The 16,178-nt window shown below is 42.2% G+C and overlaps 1 protein-coding gene across 2 annotated transcripts in view; it reads left to right on the top strand.

Annotated features, from left to right (window-relative positions):
• Positions 1-16,178, top strand: part of bahcc1b (BAH domain and coiled-coil containing 1b) — a 286,926-nt gene that overhangs the window by 165,466 nt on the left and 105,282 nt on the right. For both annotated transcript variants that reach the window (XM_059948538.1, XM_059948537.1), the window contains exons 10-11: positions 466-841; positions 3,315-4,175. In XM_059948538.1, the coding sequence (XP_059804521.1) occupies positions 466-841; positions 3,315-4,175 (1,237 nt within the window). The remainder of the gene's footprint in view (positions 1-465; positions 842-3,314; positions 4,176-16,178) is intronic.

Raw genomic sequence — 16,178 nt, 5'->3', positions numbered from 1 at the left:
TGACATGCCAGAATGGGAATAGGAAGTAGAATTGAAATGGGTGACGTCTGGGAAATCCTGCTATTTATGGCGGACAGAGCAAAGGTTCTCGACGAAGTGGACTCTCAGTCTACCTCGGGTCTCACCGAAATTACAGGAGGCCACAATGGGAGCACCGGATACTGTAGGTGAACCCAGCAGATTTACAGGTGAAGTGTTGCCTCACATGGAAGGACTGTTCGGGGTCCTGAATGGAAACAATGTGGGCATTTTGGAACCAAGATAGATAGATGGAGGTTATGACGTTCATCAAGCATTACTTAAATGAACAGGATGATGAATGGATTCCTTCTGCTCCCATAATCCTGGATTACTTAAATGTTTAGGTTTGGTGAGCAGAATTGCACTTGTAGGAAAATGGAACTGGGCTGAACTCTTTGGGTTTAACAATTTCAATTTACCTCCTGAATCCTGTCTTTTCTTCAGGATCAACGTAAGGCAGAGGAATCTCGAATAGAGGCAGAAGAGCACACTCTAGAGAGGAACAGGAGATCACACAAAACAGTTGCCTTAAACTCTCCCAAGAATCTTTCTTCTCCGGTCATACTGCCATCTGGCATGTGTTCTGCCAAACTCTCACCGTGTCGTCATTCTCCTTCATTAACACCCAAGTCGGGATGCCCCACCCCCCAGCCCACCGCAGTCTGTCCGTTGCCTTCCTGTCCGACTTCTGGTCCTGCTGCTGTCCCACAGACGTCCGTGGTTAGTCCTCCTTCATCCCAGAATTCCACAGGAAGTCAGATGGCGGAAAAACGAGTGGAAGGAGAGCCCTCTCAGCACTACTCTGAATCCTTTGAGCCAGGTACGTCCACATTAAATTAACAACCACAAGGAAGGTCCAAATTTGTCACATGGATTTGAAAGCCTCCATTTTTTTTTTGAGTTCTGTAAGTTCAAAAACCAATTGTGTCTTCGTTCTGTGGATAATTCTATGGCCAGTATTAGTACAAAACTAAAAAAAAAGTCTGTTTAATATTTACTGGAATGAAAGAGCACAACTGTTGTCAAGATGTATAAGTCTGTGTTCTGGGAAATGCTGCACTTTCTTTTCTCTTTTCTGGCTGTGGAGGTACCAAAGGCTGGAAGAAAGTCAGTGTGAGAATGGTAAAAAGATTATTTAATAAATCAATGGCAAGTGGGTAAAGACTGTGAACTACTTTCTATTTGTGCAGCTCTTTTTTTGTTGGAGGGAATGTGCTGGCAGTGAGTTCTGAACATAATTGTTGATGCAAATATTCAAAATCATGGAGATTGCAGATATCACAGTGGTCGAACATAACTGCTCACAGGCTCATGCCTGTAATGCTCATACTATTACATTTTGTAGACACTTGCAGAATATTGGCAAACAGTTTCCAATATTCACTACTGAAAAGAAAGATTTGCAATGACTTAGCACTTTGAGTAACCTTGCAATATTTCAAAGAATATTTGACCAATTAAATATTTTTGTAATGTTACCATTGTTAAGGATGAATATTGGTCAGCCTATCAGGGATAACTTGCCTACTCACATTCTGATTGGTACCATTTGGTCTTTTACTGAGAAGACATAAAAGTTTCAGATAAACCTATAATTTGAAAGACAACATTTCCGACAATTCAGCTCTCCCTTAGTAATGCTTGTGGGGTTCCAATATCTATCTTTATGTACAAGTCCATGTAGTCTGAATTGAACCTACGACCCTCTGGCTCAGAGTGTGAGCATTAGATTCACAGCTGAACTGATCATCCAAGTTTGCCCCTTACGCCAGGATGTTAAACTGACTTTGTTTCAGCAAGCGAGATTTGCCTGTTTTCGTCTATTCAGATGGGACAAATTGGGAATAAAATGCTCATCTGCACAAGAAGGGAAGACTGACTCGGGATGTCTCTAGGGTGAAATAATTATCAAAGGAAATACTGTAGGAACAAGCTTGGCTTGATTAAATTTCAAAGTACTGAAACGATGCAACTTTTCCTCCAGAAATCAGTTGAAATCAGGCTTGCGAAACCCTAGCCAAAAACAACACGCATGCAGCAAAATCCAATACATTTCCTTTCAGTTTTCAAGGTTAGGCGTTATGCAGCAGCTGGAATTCTTTTGTTTGACGTTGAAGGGAAGAGGAGGAGAGTGACTGAGCTGCCTGGCAGATAGAAAGCTTTTTCTCCTTCAGCAGTCCTTGAGAATGAAACACTTTGGTGGAAGGATATGTATTCATCTGGTGGTATGTCAGAGAAGCGGATGGATACCATTAATTACACTCAGTTGATGACAAAGTAGTCAGGATGCTGCCAACCGGCATAAAGTCAGGGGCACCTTCCCAGTTCTTGGTGAAGACAAAGTAATAACATTAGCTTTGTTGCTCAGGCTTGGTGTCAGCTGTACTGTCTGATGTCAGGCAGATAATCTGTTCGGGGTTCAAGGTGTAGGGTTTAATTATTTCATCCTTACGAGCAAATTGATAGTGTTGCCCAGTGTTTCCAAGTGAAACCCCCTATTTCTCCATCCATTGTGATTTGACTTCTGACTCTGAATACATTTTTTTCTCTCTGTAGTGGTTAGTGAATACAAGGCACCTGGGCAAGGCAGGTTTTCCACTGCACTTATAAAGGTTGATATAGAATGGCGTTATGATTACAGTCACTATAAGTCATGGTTCATGCACTCATACATGTTCAATTTATCAGAGGGAAATGCAGAATAAGTTAAGGTTGACTGCATGGCAACTGCACTGGATTTCATGCCCTGCAAATTATATTTCCTGTTCTGGAGAACAGGTCACATATCCCGGATTCACCACAAGGTGTTATATACCAGAAAAATCTGTAAGGTTCAAATTGAATGGGCTCCATTGTGGTGGATCTTTAGAAATCACCTCTGCTTATAGAGTGGCACACAGCATTAGGTTTACAAAGTTATGAGGGTATATGTAGGGTTAATTCAAGCAGTCTTTTTCCATTGAGGAGGGAACTGGGAGTTGTAGGTTAAGAGTGAAATATTTAAGGGGAACCTGGGGTGGAGGGGATCTTCATCAGAGGATGGTGCAAGTGTGGAATGAGCTGCCAGTAGAAAAGGTGGATGTGGATTTGATTGCGACAACTAAGAGAAGTTTAGATGGGTGCATGGATGGGAAGGGTATAGAGGACTATCATTTAGCTGTGGGCCGATTGGTCTAGGCAGAATAATAGCTCGACATAGACTAGATGGGCTGAAGGGAATGCTCCTGTGTTGTAGTCCTCTATGACTATTAGCTGTGTCAGTAAAACATGTTCCTTCTCCTTGTCTCTTCCAGAGATTCCACCTGGCTACTCGTACACAGCAGTGACCATGGGCTATCGCTCCCCAACTCCTCTTGTACACCCTGCCAATCCCACAGATGCTGAAACTATGCAACCCGTCCCCACCCCATCAGCTGAACCAGAGCAGTCAAGAACCATTACGCCTGGTGCGAAAATTCACTGTGATACTCACTCAGTCCTGACAGTGGGGACAAGCCCCAGCGAACAACAGATCACAGCAAGCGACCTGGACATTGTCGAGCAACATGAGCACAGCCTTCTTCGCAGCACAGAGGAAAAGGAGACAGTAAATGTTTCGCCAGCAGAGAATTCAACTGTGGAGCAACTTGAGCCGTCTATGAAAGAAAACATGGAGTGCTTAAGGCATTTGATTGCTTCTCAGGGAAATGATACTGATGGAAGGCTTACAGAAGAATGTGGACAAGAAACTTCAGCAAACGAGTCACCTCACTCAACCAGTGAGCCCACGACCTTAACCAATGAAACACTGGATGTAAGAAACTCTGATCACTTGAGCTCAGTCCCTGAGACTGACTTAAAGCGTGAATGCAATACTGCTGGAGAAGCCACACAAGAGAATCAGGATGAGGATTCTGAAATTAGCCATGATGCCCCGGAGAGGGACGAAGTACTCAAATGGCGGCTAGACTGCATAGCAGGAATGAATGCCCTGGTGGCAGCTGGCCTCAGTATGGGAGATCTCCTCGCTTTAGAGCCTGAGTTTCCCAGCACCCCCATACCACCCTCACGCCCTGCAACGTCGACTTTTTACCCCTGCTCAGGGATGCATGGCATAGCTCTGCTGAGTGAATTGGCTGAACTGGAACAGCAGAGCTATAATGCTTCCTGTCAAGGTAATTTCCTTAACTTGCATGAAAATTCAATACCACTGCCCGTGCAATGTTACTCTATATTTCAGATCTTGCATTAATTATTCTTTTTGATTAGAAACCTCTACTCCGTGGGAAAGAACTGCTATTTGGCGGGACGGCAATACATGATGATTCTGAATAACGGAATTTGAAGTGAAGCTGTTGTTCAGCCTCATAAGTTGTCAAACAGTGCAAGAACATCAAGGCATAGAACAAACCTAATAAAATCTCACCCCATATGATGTCGTCAATGCACTCAGAACATGCTTCCATAAACAGGGAATAGTTATATGAGCATATTTTAGGTGATAATTGTTAAGCAAGGAATGTTGCCTTTGTTTTTAATGTCGAGTAAAAGATCTTTAAGGTCCCCTTGAGTCCACAGACAGGGATCTATTTAAGTTTCATCTTACCGTGCTCTGTTCTCTGGTGTACAGAGGTCAGAAGATCTTTTTCAGGATACTGGCAGTGCCAGTATACTGGCCTCAAACGTGTCTGAAGTAAAACAGGGGGAAAGAAATTAACTGCCCTTTACTATCCAGAGGCAATGGAAGTGTGCACATGTGGTCTGGATTGCATTCATGTTGCTGTTTGAAGCTCGGGAATGAAGAACAGGATGGGGAGGGATCCTCCATTCACTGTTCATATGACTTAGCAAGTTAACAAACATCTTCAAGGATGCAGATGGAAGAATCTTGATGAAAAATTGAGGAAGCGGCTTATCTATAACAGGGGTTCCCAACCAGGGGTCTATGGACCTCTTGCTTAACGGTATTGAGCCATGGCATAAAAAGATTGGGAACCCCTGATCATTGAGCTAAAGGAAAAAAAGTCAAAGTCAAGTTTATTGTCATGTGCACAAGTACATATATGCACAGATCCAATGAAGATCTTACTGGTGCATGGCAACAAAAACACACATATGCACAAGGAAAACATGAATTAAATATAAATCATGCACAATTTTTACAAGAAAGAACACAATTAGAACAATAGAAACAAAGCTGTTTGTAGTGCAAAGTGATCATTGTGTTTCTATACTGAGGTGGTGATTAGGGTTGTGAAAGTTGTTTCAGGAACCAAGTGGTTGAAGTAGCTGTTCTTGAATCTGATGTGTGGGAGGAGTGTCAGATTTCTGAGACTGAAAAGATTTTCCCCTTGTGGCTTCAGACTAACAGTAACACCCTACTTGCAGCATGAAGCTGGAAGTGGAAGCTATGTAAAGTGCATAATTTGTGGGACAGTAGGAACTAATTAGTGGAATGTTGTGGTCCACTCCATGTTCTATTAGTGTAGTTCTGGTCATCATAATGGAATGCTGCTTCTAACCAAATACTCTGTTTCAGCTGGAGGTAAGATCTGTGAAGAAACTGAAATGATTGGGGTATTACTCAAAGCTGTCAGGTGTTAGTTTTGACTTGGTGATAAGTCTGTTGCTTATAATCCAAATGTTGGTCTCGTTAGTGTGGGACCAAATTGATCACTTTAGTCCCTATTCTTCCATTTGACACAAAGATGCAGAAGATGTTTGCTGGTTTCTTTTGAGACATCGTGTCTCTTCTTCTGGCTGTGGAGGGCACAAAGGCATGAGCCTGTAGCCAGGCTATGAAATTCACGGATGCAGTGAGGTAAACTGTGATCAATCTGCCCACAATAATCTCCCACAAACAGGAAAGTGATAATGGCCAGATATCTGTTTCAGTCATGTAGATGAGGGATAAATACCGACCAAGAGACCAGGTTGGTTCCAGGCAACTTACCCCTCAACTCCCTATTCTTCAAATGAGCAGCATGAGATCACTTTATATTTTACCCAAAAAAAGTAGATAGAACTTCTCTTGTCAAAAAGTTAATATCTCTGTTGGCCCAGTGAAGTATCCGCCCAGATTTTTATGCTCAAATTTCCAGATTGGCTATTCAATCTGTAATTCAAAGCTACTGTTCATCCCACATATTAGTTTAAAACTAGAAGGTATATTTAGAAGGAAGTTGCAAAGTATGTCTCATTGTTTATTAAACCCTTGACGATATGGTGGATGAACCAAAATGATCCCAAAGTTCTCAACTTCATTACCAAAAAGGTTTCCCCAGCTGTCTTTCCTTGTGCTCATCCTGACAGAGGAACCTCTGTGACCCGTGTCCTGGTGCACAACATTCTCCTGGCTGTCCTGTCCCTTCCTTTTGATGGTTTAGCCTTAAAACCATAAGATACAGGAGCAGAATTAGGCCATTTGGCCCATTGAATCTGCTCCACCATTTCATCATGGCTGATCCCATTTTCCTCTCAGCCCCAATCCCCTGTCTTCTCCCAGTATCCCTTCATGCCCTGACCAAGTAAGAACCTATCAACCTCTGCCTTAAATATACCTAATGACTTGGCCTCCACAGCTGCTTGTGGCAAAGAATTCCAGAGACACCTCACTTGCAGGCCATAGAAATTCCTCCTCATCTCCATTCTAACAGGATGCACCTCTATTCTGAGGCTATGTCCTCTGGTCTTACACTCTCCCACCATAGGAAACATCCTCTCCACATCCACTCTATCAAGGCCTTTCACCATTCGATAGGTTTCAATGAGGTCACCCTTCATTCTTCTGAATTCTAGTGAGTACAGGCCCGGAGCCATCAAAAGCTCTTCATACAACAAGGCATTCAATCCTGGAATCACTTCCGTGAAATTCATTTGAACCCTCTCCAGTTTCAGTACATCCTTTCTAAGATAAGGGGCCCAAACCTGCTCACAATACTCCAAGCGAGGCCTCACCAGTGTTTTATAAAGTTTCAACATTATATCCTTGCTTTTATATCTTGCCCTCATGAAATGAATGCTAACATTTGCTTTCCTCACCACAGACTCAACCTGCAAATTAACCTTTAGGGAATCCTGCACAAGGACTCCCAAGTCCCTTTGCGCCTTAGTTTTTGTATTTTCTCTTCATTCAGAAAATAGTCTACTCTTTCATTTCTTCTACAAATGTGAATGTCCATACACTTCCCAGCACTGTATTCCATCTGCCATTTCTTTGCCCATTCTCCTAATCTGTCTAACTCCTTCTGTAGCCTCTCTACTTCCTCAAAACTACCTGTCCCTCCACCTATTTTCATATCTTCTGCAAACTTGGCAGCAGAGCCATCAATCCCGTCATTCAAATCATTCACATATAACATGAAAAGAATCTGTCCCAACAGAGATTGGAACACCACTAGTCACCGGCAGCCAATCAGAAAAAGTTCCCTTTATTCCCACTTTTTGTGTCCTGCCAATCAGCCCTCTGCTTTATCCATGCTAGAATCTTTCCTGTAATACCATGGGCTTGTAACTTGTTAAGCAATCCTTGTGTGGCACCTTGTCAAAGGTCTTCTGAAAATCCAAGTACACAACATTAACTGATTCTCCTTTGTCTATCCTGCTTGTTATTTCTTCAAAGACTTCCAACAGATCTGTCAGACAAGATTTTCTCTTGAGGAAACCTGTTTTATCCTGCGCCTCCAAGTACCCCAAAGCCACATCCTTAATAATTGACTCCAACATCTTCTCAACCACTGAGGTCAGACTAACTGGCCTGAAGTTTCCTTTATGCTGCCTCTCTCTCTCTTCTTGGAGAGTGGAGTGATTTTGCAATTTTCCAGTCTTCCAGAACCATTCCAGAATCTAGTGATTCTTGAAGGATTGTTACTAGTACCTCCACCATCTCTTCAGCCACCTCTTTCAGAACTCTGGGATGTAACCATCTGGTCCAGGCAACTGATCTACCATCAGACTTTTGAGTTTCCCAAGAACCTTCTCTCTAGTTATGGGAACTTCACATACTTCATGATCCCTGACTCTCTGGAACTTCGGCCAAATTGCTAGTGCCTTCCACAGTGAAGGCTGGTGCAAAATACTTAGTCAGTTCATCTGCTATTTTGTTGTTTCCCATTACTACCTCTCCAGCATCTTTTTCCAGTGGTTTGATATGCACTCTCACCTCTCTTTTACACTAAAATGAATCTGAAGAAACTTTTAGTATCCTCTTTAATATTATTGCCTAACTTACTTTTATATTTCATCTTTACCTTCTTAATGACCTTTTTAGTTGCTTTCTGTTGATTTTTAAAAGATTTCCCATCCTCTATAAGTTCCCACTTATGTCTGTGATGTTTTTTGGGTTCTCTGCCGTATACTATAATGCATCATTAAGTCTTGTCGACTTTCAGAGGCATCTTGTAAACGACATAAGACCATAATATATAGGAACATAATAGCCCATCAATTCTGCTCTGCCATTTTCTCCCTCAGCCCCAATCTCTTGCCTTCTCCCCGTATCCCTTCATGCCCTGACCAATCAGGAATCTGTCAACCTTTGCCTCAAATGTGTGTAACCGCCATGGCTGCCTGTGGCAACAAATTCCTCAGATTCACCACCCTCTGACTAAAGAAATTACTCCTCACTTCCCTTCTGAAAGGATGCCCCTCTATTCTGCCCGTCTGTTCATCTCTCTAAATATCTGGTCTTTCTAATCCTCTTGGAGAAACTTCATGAGGAATGTCATTATTATGCAAGTTATTCGGAAATACTGTTTTTACATACTTGTTCCCAAATCTTTCTCAGTTCTGAGGGAAAATCAACAACTTGAGTCCTTAAATCCAGATCTCCCTCAACAAATGCTGGCTGTTTGGCTCAGTATTTGTGGCATTTTTAAATTGTGTTACTTTGCAACTTAGTTGCATCCACTTTATTGATCTTCAGGTACAGTTCCAGATAGAGGAGGCAGCTCTTCCTAAAGTGTAGTTTCTTTAGGAATAGAATTTCCCTTTGTTTTGACCCACCAGGACTCTTAAACACTCAATCCTTCTAATCAATCCCTGCAGAAATCCACTGCATGTGCACATCATCCGTAGAGAAATTGGATCTATCATCTTGAGGAACATTCATTGGCTGAGGGCATGACCTCTCTGTTTTGCCGAGTCTGGTCCAAATCCACATCATCTGTGGAAGGAGGCACAGGGAAAGTTACATTGCAGGTTGAGTGAAATTATTCAGACATGGAGCATCTCCAACATGCCACAGAAAAGGGAGGCTCTCAAGGACTCATTAGTATCGACCTGACACTCCAAGGCAACGGACGGAAATTGCACCTGCAGTCCTAATTTGTGGTACATCCTGCCAAATGTCTCCCTGTGGTCAAGGAAGAGAGAAACAGTTAACAGGCCTGTTATTTGGAAATTTTGCACCAGGTCTCAGGTGAAATAGATACTGTCATCAGTGGACTAGTCATGGGCCATGTTGGACTGGTTGAGAGGGATCATGAAGGGCCAGCACAGTTGCTTGGTGGGTAGGCTTAACTCAGGTGAGGTGTGCGTTACTCCTAATTGCTTGCCTATCTTCTGAGTTGCGTTCACACTCGTCCCTTCAGACAGGGGAGAACATAGTGTCTGCTGGCTGGTATATCTTAGGCTTTCTGTGACCGAGAGGCTGCAGTACATCAAAGGTCTCACTTCTGTCTCCCAGTGATCACATGGGGTTCCTCTGTACGCTCCAGTTTCCTCCCACCGTCCAAAGATATACCAGTTTGTAGGTTAATTGGTTATTATAAATTGTCCCGCGATCAGGCTAGAGTTAAATCGGGCTGGTGGGCGGCACAGATTGAAGGTCTGGAAGGTCCTATTCTGGGCTGTTCCTCAATAAATTAAAACACCAAGAAGAACATATTCTTTACTTTTTTTTAACTTTTGTTTGTTTTTCTTATTTGTTGTATATAATTTATTTTAAAGTATTAGCAAAAAGAAGGGGATGAGGTTAAGCACAGAGTAAATTTCCCTTTGAACTAAAAGCAACAGAATTGTGTTAGCTTTAAAGCACTTCTGGATATTCTAAGGTTGTGTAAGGTACTATTAAAATGCAGATCTTTTTATGAATGGCTTGAATGGTTTGGGATCCTTCTTCAGACTAATAGCTTCCATCTCCTTTGTATAAAACACTTGGGCTACAAGTCACTGAAGCTGCTAAAACACTGGATATAGATAACTAGAATAATACACTCACTTTGAAATTAAGCTGGTTTATAACTAGTGCTTTTGGGAATGTGTTCATTTAAAAAGCAGAGCATTAGAAATTATTGCAACACAGTTCTCAAAAGAATGTGATCCACAAGATCAAATTATTGTAGCTTTTCTTTTTTGATATTTATAGCATAAACATGGATACAATGCAACAATGACTTATTTCCTGATATCAAAACCTCCATACTGTTGCCAAAAAAAAAATCTTCAGAGCCTGAAGTCCTTTTCTCTTTGTGTTACTAAAAGATAAAGAATTTGTCTTGTAAAACGAATCTCCCCAAAGGCCTGTATTTCACTACCGTCTCAAAACACAGGGAGGAGACAATGCCAACTGACTGTGATGTTGGCCCAGCACAATCAAACACTTCCTCCTGCCCACATTAGCATGGCAGAAACATTCTCCGCTCACTTCCTGCAGCTTTCGTGTGGCAGTTACATGCAGGGAGTGGCTTTCCCATGAAATAACACTTTTTGAGCAAAACAAGATATAAAAACCTTTGATTTGCAAATGAAACATTGAGAAAAGAGAATGCAAGCTGTTTGTTTAGATTTAAGCACTTGATATAATAAATAGAACATTAGAGCTTAATGAATGGAGCCAAGTTTAGCAGGGAATGAGACAGCATTTGGGCAAAATAAGTCATTGAGAGAGACAAGAATGAGAGCAGAGTGATTTTTTTCATTGCCTAGACCCCAGCAGCCATTTATCAGTCCTGTATATTTAACAACTAAAAGATTCTTAAAACATACTTGAAAATGTAAAACTTTCTCACTGACTCATGTGAATCCTTAGACCAAGACCTCGGAAAATGAAGAAGGGTCAGTTCAGATGACGTTGAGAATTCAGAGTAGAAGGGCAACCCCTCCCAGTGTACCCACCAGTTTAACAAAGTCTGCAGATACTGCTTTAGCCTCATCAACCTTTTCAGAACCTATATACTTTGTATGGAATTAAGTCATCCTAATCACAGTTTCAAAAGGAGAAGACCTGTAACGTAGTCTCTTAAATCTGTCTACATGACTGAAGTTTTATAAAGTGGAGGCTGCTTACGGTTGTTGGAGATATACTTTTGGATGCAGTTTACCACTTCTTTGTTATAGCATTTGCTAGGAGATGTATTGAACTGCTGTAGACTGACAAGTGTCTGTTCATTAACTACGGGAACTTACTGATGAAAAGCAATTTATATCCCATATACTAACATTGTGCAAAATTAGCCATAAGGCTGTATACATGTTTGGTGGATTTGGATATTGTTTTATTATTCCAGACTGGATAAATAACCTTTTCATTTGCTTTGAAAAACAAGATAAAATCTGCAGAGGCTGGAAATCCAGAGCAACACACACAAAATGCTGGAGGAACTCAGCAGGCCAGGCAGCATCTATAGAAAAAGCACAGTCAACGTTTCGGGCCGAGACCCTTCATCAGGACTGGAAAAAAGAGATGAGGAGTCAGAGTAAGAAAGTGGGGGGAGGAGGGAAGAAGTAAAGAGCTGGGAAATTGTTTGGTGAAAGAGATACAGGGCTGGAGAAGGGGGAATCTGATAGGAGGGAACGGAAGGCTATGGAAGAAAGAAAAGGGGGAGGAGCAGCGGAGGGAGGTGATGAGCAGGTAAGGAGGTAAGGTGAGGGAGGGAATGGGGAATGGTGAAGGAGGAGGGACATTACTGGAGGTTCAAGAAATCGATGATCATGCCATCAGGTTGAAGGCTACCCGGGCCAAATATATGGTGTTGCTCTTCCAACCTGAGTATGGCCTCATCACGACAGTAGAGGAGGCCATGAACTGACATGTTGGAACAGAAAGTGGAACTAAAGTGGGTGGCCGATGGGAGGTCCTGCCTTCTCTGGTGGACAGAGGATAGATGCTCAGTGAAGCAGTACTTCAATCTGCGGTAGGTCTCACCGATGTACAGGAAACCACACCGGGAGCACTAGATTCAGTAGATGACCCCAACAGACTCACAGGTGAAGTGTCGCCTCAACACGGCCCTCAACCATTTCTCTTCTACCTCGCGCACGTCTGCCTTCAACCCGTTCGCCCGCCACCCCACCAGGGAGGGAGTTCCTCTTCTCTTCACCTACCATCCCACCAGCCTCTGTGTCCTGCACGTAATTCTCTGTAACTTCTGACATCTCCAACGGGATCCAAACCACCAAGCACATCTCCCCCACCCCCCCGCCAACTCTCTGCTTTCCGCAGGGATCACTCCCTACGCGACTCCCTTGACAATTTGTCCCTCCCCACTAATCTCCCTCCTGGCACTTATCCTTGCAAGCGGAACAAGTGCCACACCTGCCCCTACACCTTCTCTCTCGCTACCATTCAATGCCCCAAACAGTCCTTCCAGGTGAGGCAGCACTTCGCCTGCGAGTCTGTTGAGGTCATTTACTGTATCTGGTGCTCCTGGTGTGGCCTCCTGTATATCAGTGAGAGCCGACGCAGATTGGAAGACTACTTCATCGAGCACCTACATTCCGTCCGCCAGAAAAAGCGGGTTCTCCCAGTGGCCACCCATTTTAATTTTGCTTCTCATTCCCGTACCGATATGTCAGTCCATGGCCTTCTTACTGTCGCAGTGAGATCAAATTCGGGTTGGTGGAGCAACATCTTATGGGTCGCGTCTAACCCGATGGCATGAACATCGACTTCACGAATTTCTGGTATTGCTCGACGTCCACTTCTCCTTCACCATTTCCCATTCCCATTTCTCTCTTCCACCTTATCTCCTTGCCTGCCTATCGCCGCTCTCTGGAGCTCCTCACTCTCTTCTTCATTCCATGGCCTTATGTCCTCTCCTATCGGATTCCCCCTTCTCCAGGCCTGTATCTCTTTCCTCAATCAACTTCCCAGCTATTTACTTCACCCCTTCCTCCCCTCCTCCCAGTTTCACCTTTCACCTTATGGTTCTTTCTCCCTCCCCCCACTTTCTTACTCTGACTTCTAATCTTTTTTTCCCAGCGCTGATGAAGGGTTTTGGCCCGCAATGCCAACTGCACTCTTTTCCATAGGTGCTGCCTGGCCTGCTGAGTTCCCCCAGCATTTTCTGTGTAATTTATTTTGAAGCCCTTTTTTTTGAGGTGTAATGCTTGGCTTATACCTTCAAGTAATATTAACATGGAACATAAAACAGCCCAGCACAAGAACAGGCCCTTTGGCTCATGATGTCTGTACTACCATGATGCCAACTTAAACCAATCCCTTCTGCCTGTGCATGATTCATAACTCCCCTCAGTCTCTGATGCTCCAGGGAAAACAACCCAATATATTTGCTTCCCTTATATCTCTTAACTTCTAATTAAGGAAGAATCCTGGTAAACTTCTTCCAAGCCCTCTACAAAGCTTCTTTTTCTTTCCTGTAATGGGGTGTACAGAACTGTGTGCAGTCCTCCAAGTGCAGCCTAACCAAATGTTTGTACAATTGCATCATGACTACCTGACTCTTAAATTCTCTGCCCCAATTCTCTATAAAGGCAAGCATGCTGTATACCTCCTTTACCACCCTTTCTAATCTTGTGGCCACCTTCAGCAAGCAATGGTTTTGGACCCTGAAATCCCTCTGTACATTAATACTATTAAGGGTCCTTGCCATTAACGAGTTCCTTTACCCTAACACTTAGCTACCAACACGCTAGCCTGGTAACTTGGTTTATTGTTGTCACATGTATAGGAGTACATGAAAACTTGCGTATTGTTCATATACATCATTTATTAGAACTATGCGTTTTGATTGTACAAGGTAAAATAACGTGCAGAATAAAGTTACTCTGCAGGTTGACAATAGGATGCAATGTCATCACAAGGTAGATTGTTAGATCAAGAATCCATCTTAAATCTTATAATGGTAGGATAGAAGCTGTCCTTGAGCCTAGTGGTACATGCTTTCATACCCTTGTATCTTCTGCCCAATTGGAGAGTGAAGAAGAGAGAATATGTTGGGTGGGGGTCTCTGATTATGCTGGGTACTTTACTGAGACAGTGAGATGTATCAACGGAGACCTGGGGGTGGGGGAGGGAGCTAGTTTCTGTGATGTGCTGAGCTGTGTCCACAACACTCGGCAGTTCCTTTTGGTCAAGCTGTGATGTGTCCATATAGCATGCTTTCTGTGGTGCTTCAATAAAAAAATCTCAAGAGTCAAAGGGAACATGTCAAATTTCTTTGGCCTCCTGAGGAAATAAAGGTGCTGGTAGCTTGGCCATGACATCAACAAGGTTGGACCAGCACAGTTCTCTCAGTCCTCTTGAGCTCGACACTGTTAATGTGAAGGAGTACACGCATCATCCCCCTTCCTGAAGTCAATGGCCATCTCTCCCACTTTGCTGACCATGAGGCACAAATTCTTGTCATGACAGTGAGCATCCACTTTGGGCCTAAAAAGAATAGATCAGAATATTTTGATTAATTAGAAGCAAGAGTGTGAAGAAAATTTAGGGGCTTAATTAAATAGATTATTAATGTGTCTTGGGCAGATATAGAAAATATCAGTCGATATGGAATGTGGTACAATGTGGTATTAGTTATGTTGCAATAAATCAAATTTCCATGTAAACCACATGGGGAACATTAGGATGCAGTGCAGTGTATTTGAAGCCTGGACTCCAAGGGTTAAATTATAGGAAGAGATTACACCAACCGGGGGTGTGCTTCCTGGCATTTAGAAGATTACAGGGTGATTTGACTGAAATTTACCAGATATTAAAGGGTAGGTAGAAAGAAGCTAATTTTTTTGTTGTTGTTTTGAGTACAGCATGTAAAACTGGACCAGGAGACTGGAAGGGAAGTAGTGCTCTTCTTGACAAATGGCAATTCTTGTTGGATCGTTAGTTGATTTTTAAAAATTATTTCTGAGATTGATAGCCTTTGTTAAAGATGGAAAATGTTGGAGTTGTGGAGTCAGGTATGAGATAATAATGATTTTCATTTAATGTTGGACCAGGCTTGAAGAACTAAATAGTGAACTCCTCCATCTACGTTCTTGGACTATAATGTATAACTATGAGACAAAATTGGAAATTCTGATATCAACATTCTGAAAGGATTGGAGAATACATGAAATAGATATCTTGCAACATGACAAATGTCAAGATTATGTGTTTGGCAGTGTGTTACAATTAACTCAATGGGCTTTGCTGCAAAGGATTTTTAAAACCAGTTTGTTGTTTAAAAATATTCAATAAACTGTGAGACATGATTCTCACTATAAATGTGCACTTCACATGTAAATGATCACATATCTATTCAGTGACAGAAAAACTAATTACTCACTGAAGTTTTCATATAATAAGAATATGTCCACATTGTTGACAGTATGAATAAATCATAAGACCATTAGACGTAGGAGCAGAATAAGGCCATTCAACCCATCGAGTCTGCTGATCCCAGATCCCAAACCTGCCTTCTTGCCATATCCTTTGATGCCTGGACCAATCAGGAAACAATCAACTTCAACCTTAGATATACCCTTAAATCCTTCCTGGTGTATATTAGGAGGCATAATAACAGATAGTGTACACATTATGTTTAGTATTTAATGGCCTAGATTGAAGAGACTCAACACCAGAACTTTGAAATTATAAGCACTAGAAGAAGATTTAGAAGAATTTTACATCATTATTTTCATCATGCCTTTTTTTCTAGCACGCTTGGGCTGTTATGCAATTCTTGCTATTCTTCCCCCCTTTAAAATAAAAGGCATTCACTATAATTCTTGATCATTTCTGGTTTTCATGCTGTTATTGCTTGAGGTGAAATGTAATTACACCAGGGAACTCTCAGCAGAGAAATTGGCTGTAATTATGAAATTGGAAAAGGGTGTCTATAGTTTAAAGTAAACTATAACTGGCAAACATAATTGGCACTTAACAACAAAATGCGTAGAGTGCTCTTTGGCATTATTTGCAGCTTCTTCCATGAATAATTATTTTTGGTGCCATAAGG

Source organism: Hypanus sabinus, chromosome 23, assembly GCF_030144855.1.
Source record: "Hypanus sabinus isolate sHypSab1 chromosome 23, sHypSab1.hap1, whole genome shotgun sequence".
Classification (NCBI taxonomy): domain Eukaryota; kingdom Metazoa; phylum Chordata; class Chondrichthyes; order Myliobatiformes; family Dasyatidae; genus Hypanus; species Hypanus sabinus.
The sequence above is the reverse complement of the archived record's forward strand: the minus strand, read 5'-3'. Positions and strand labels throughout refer to the sequence as shown.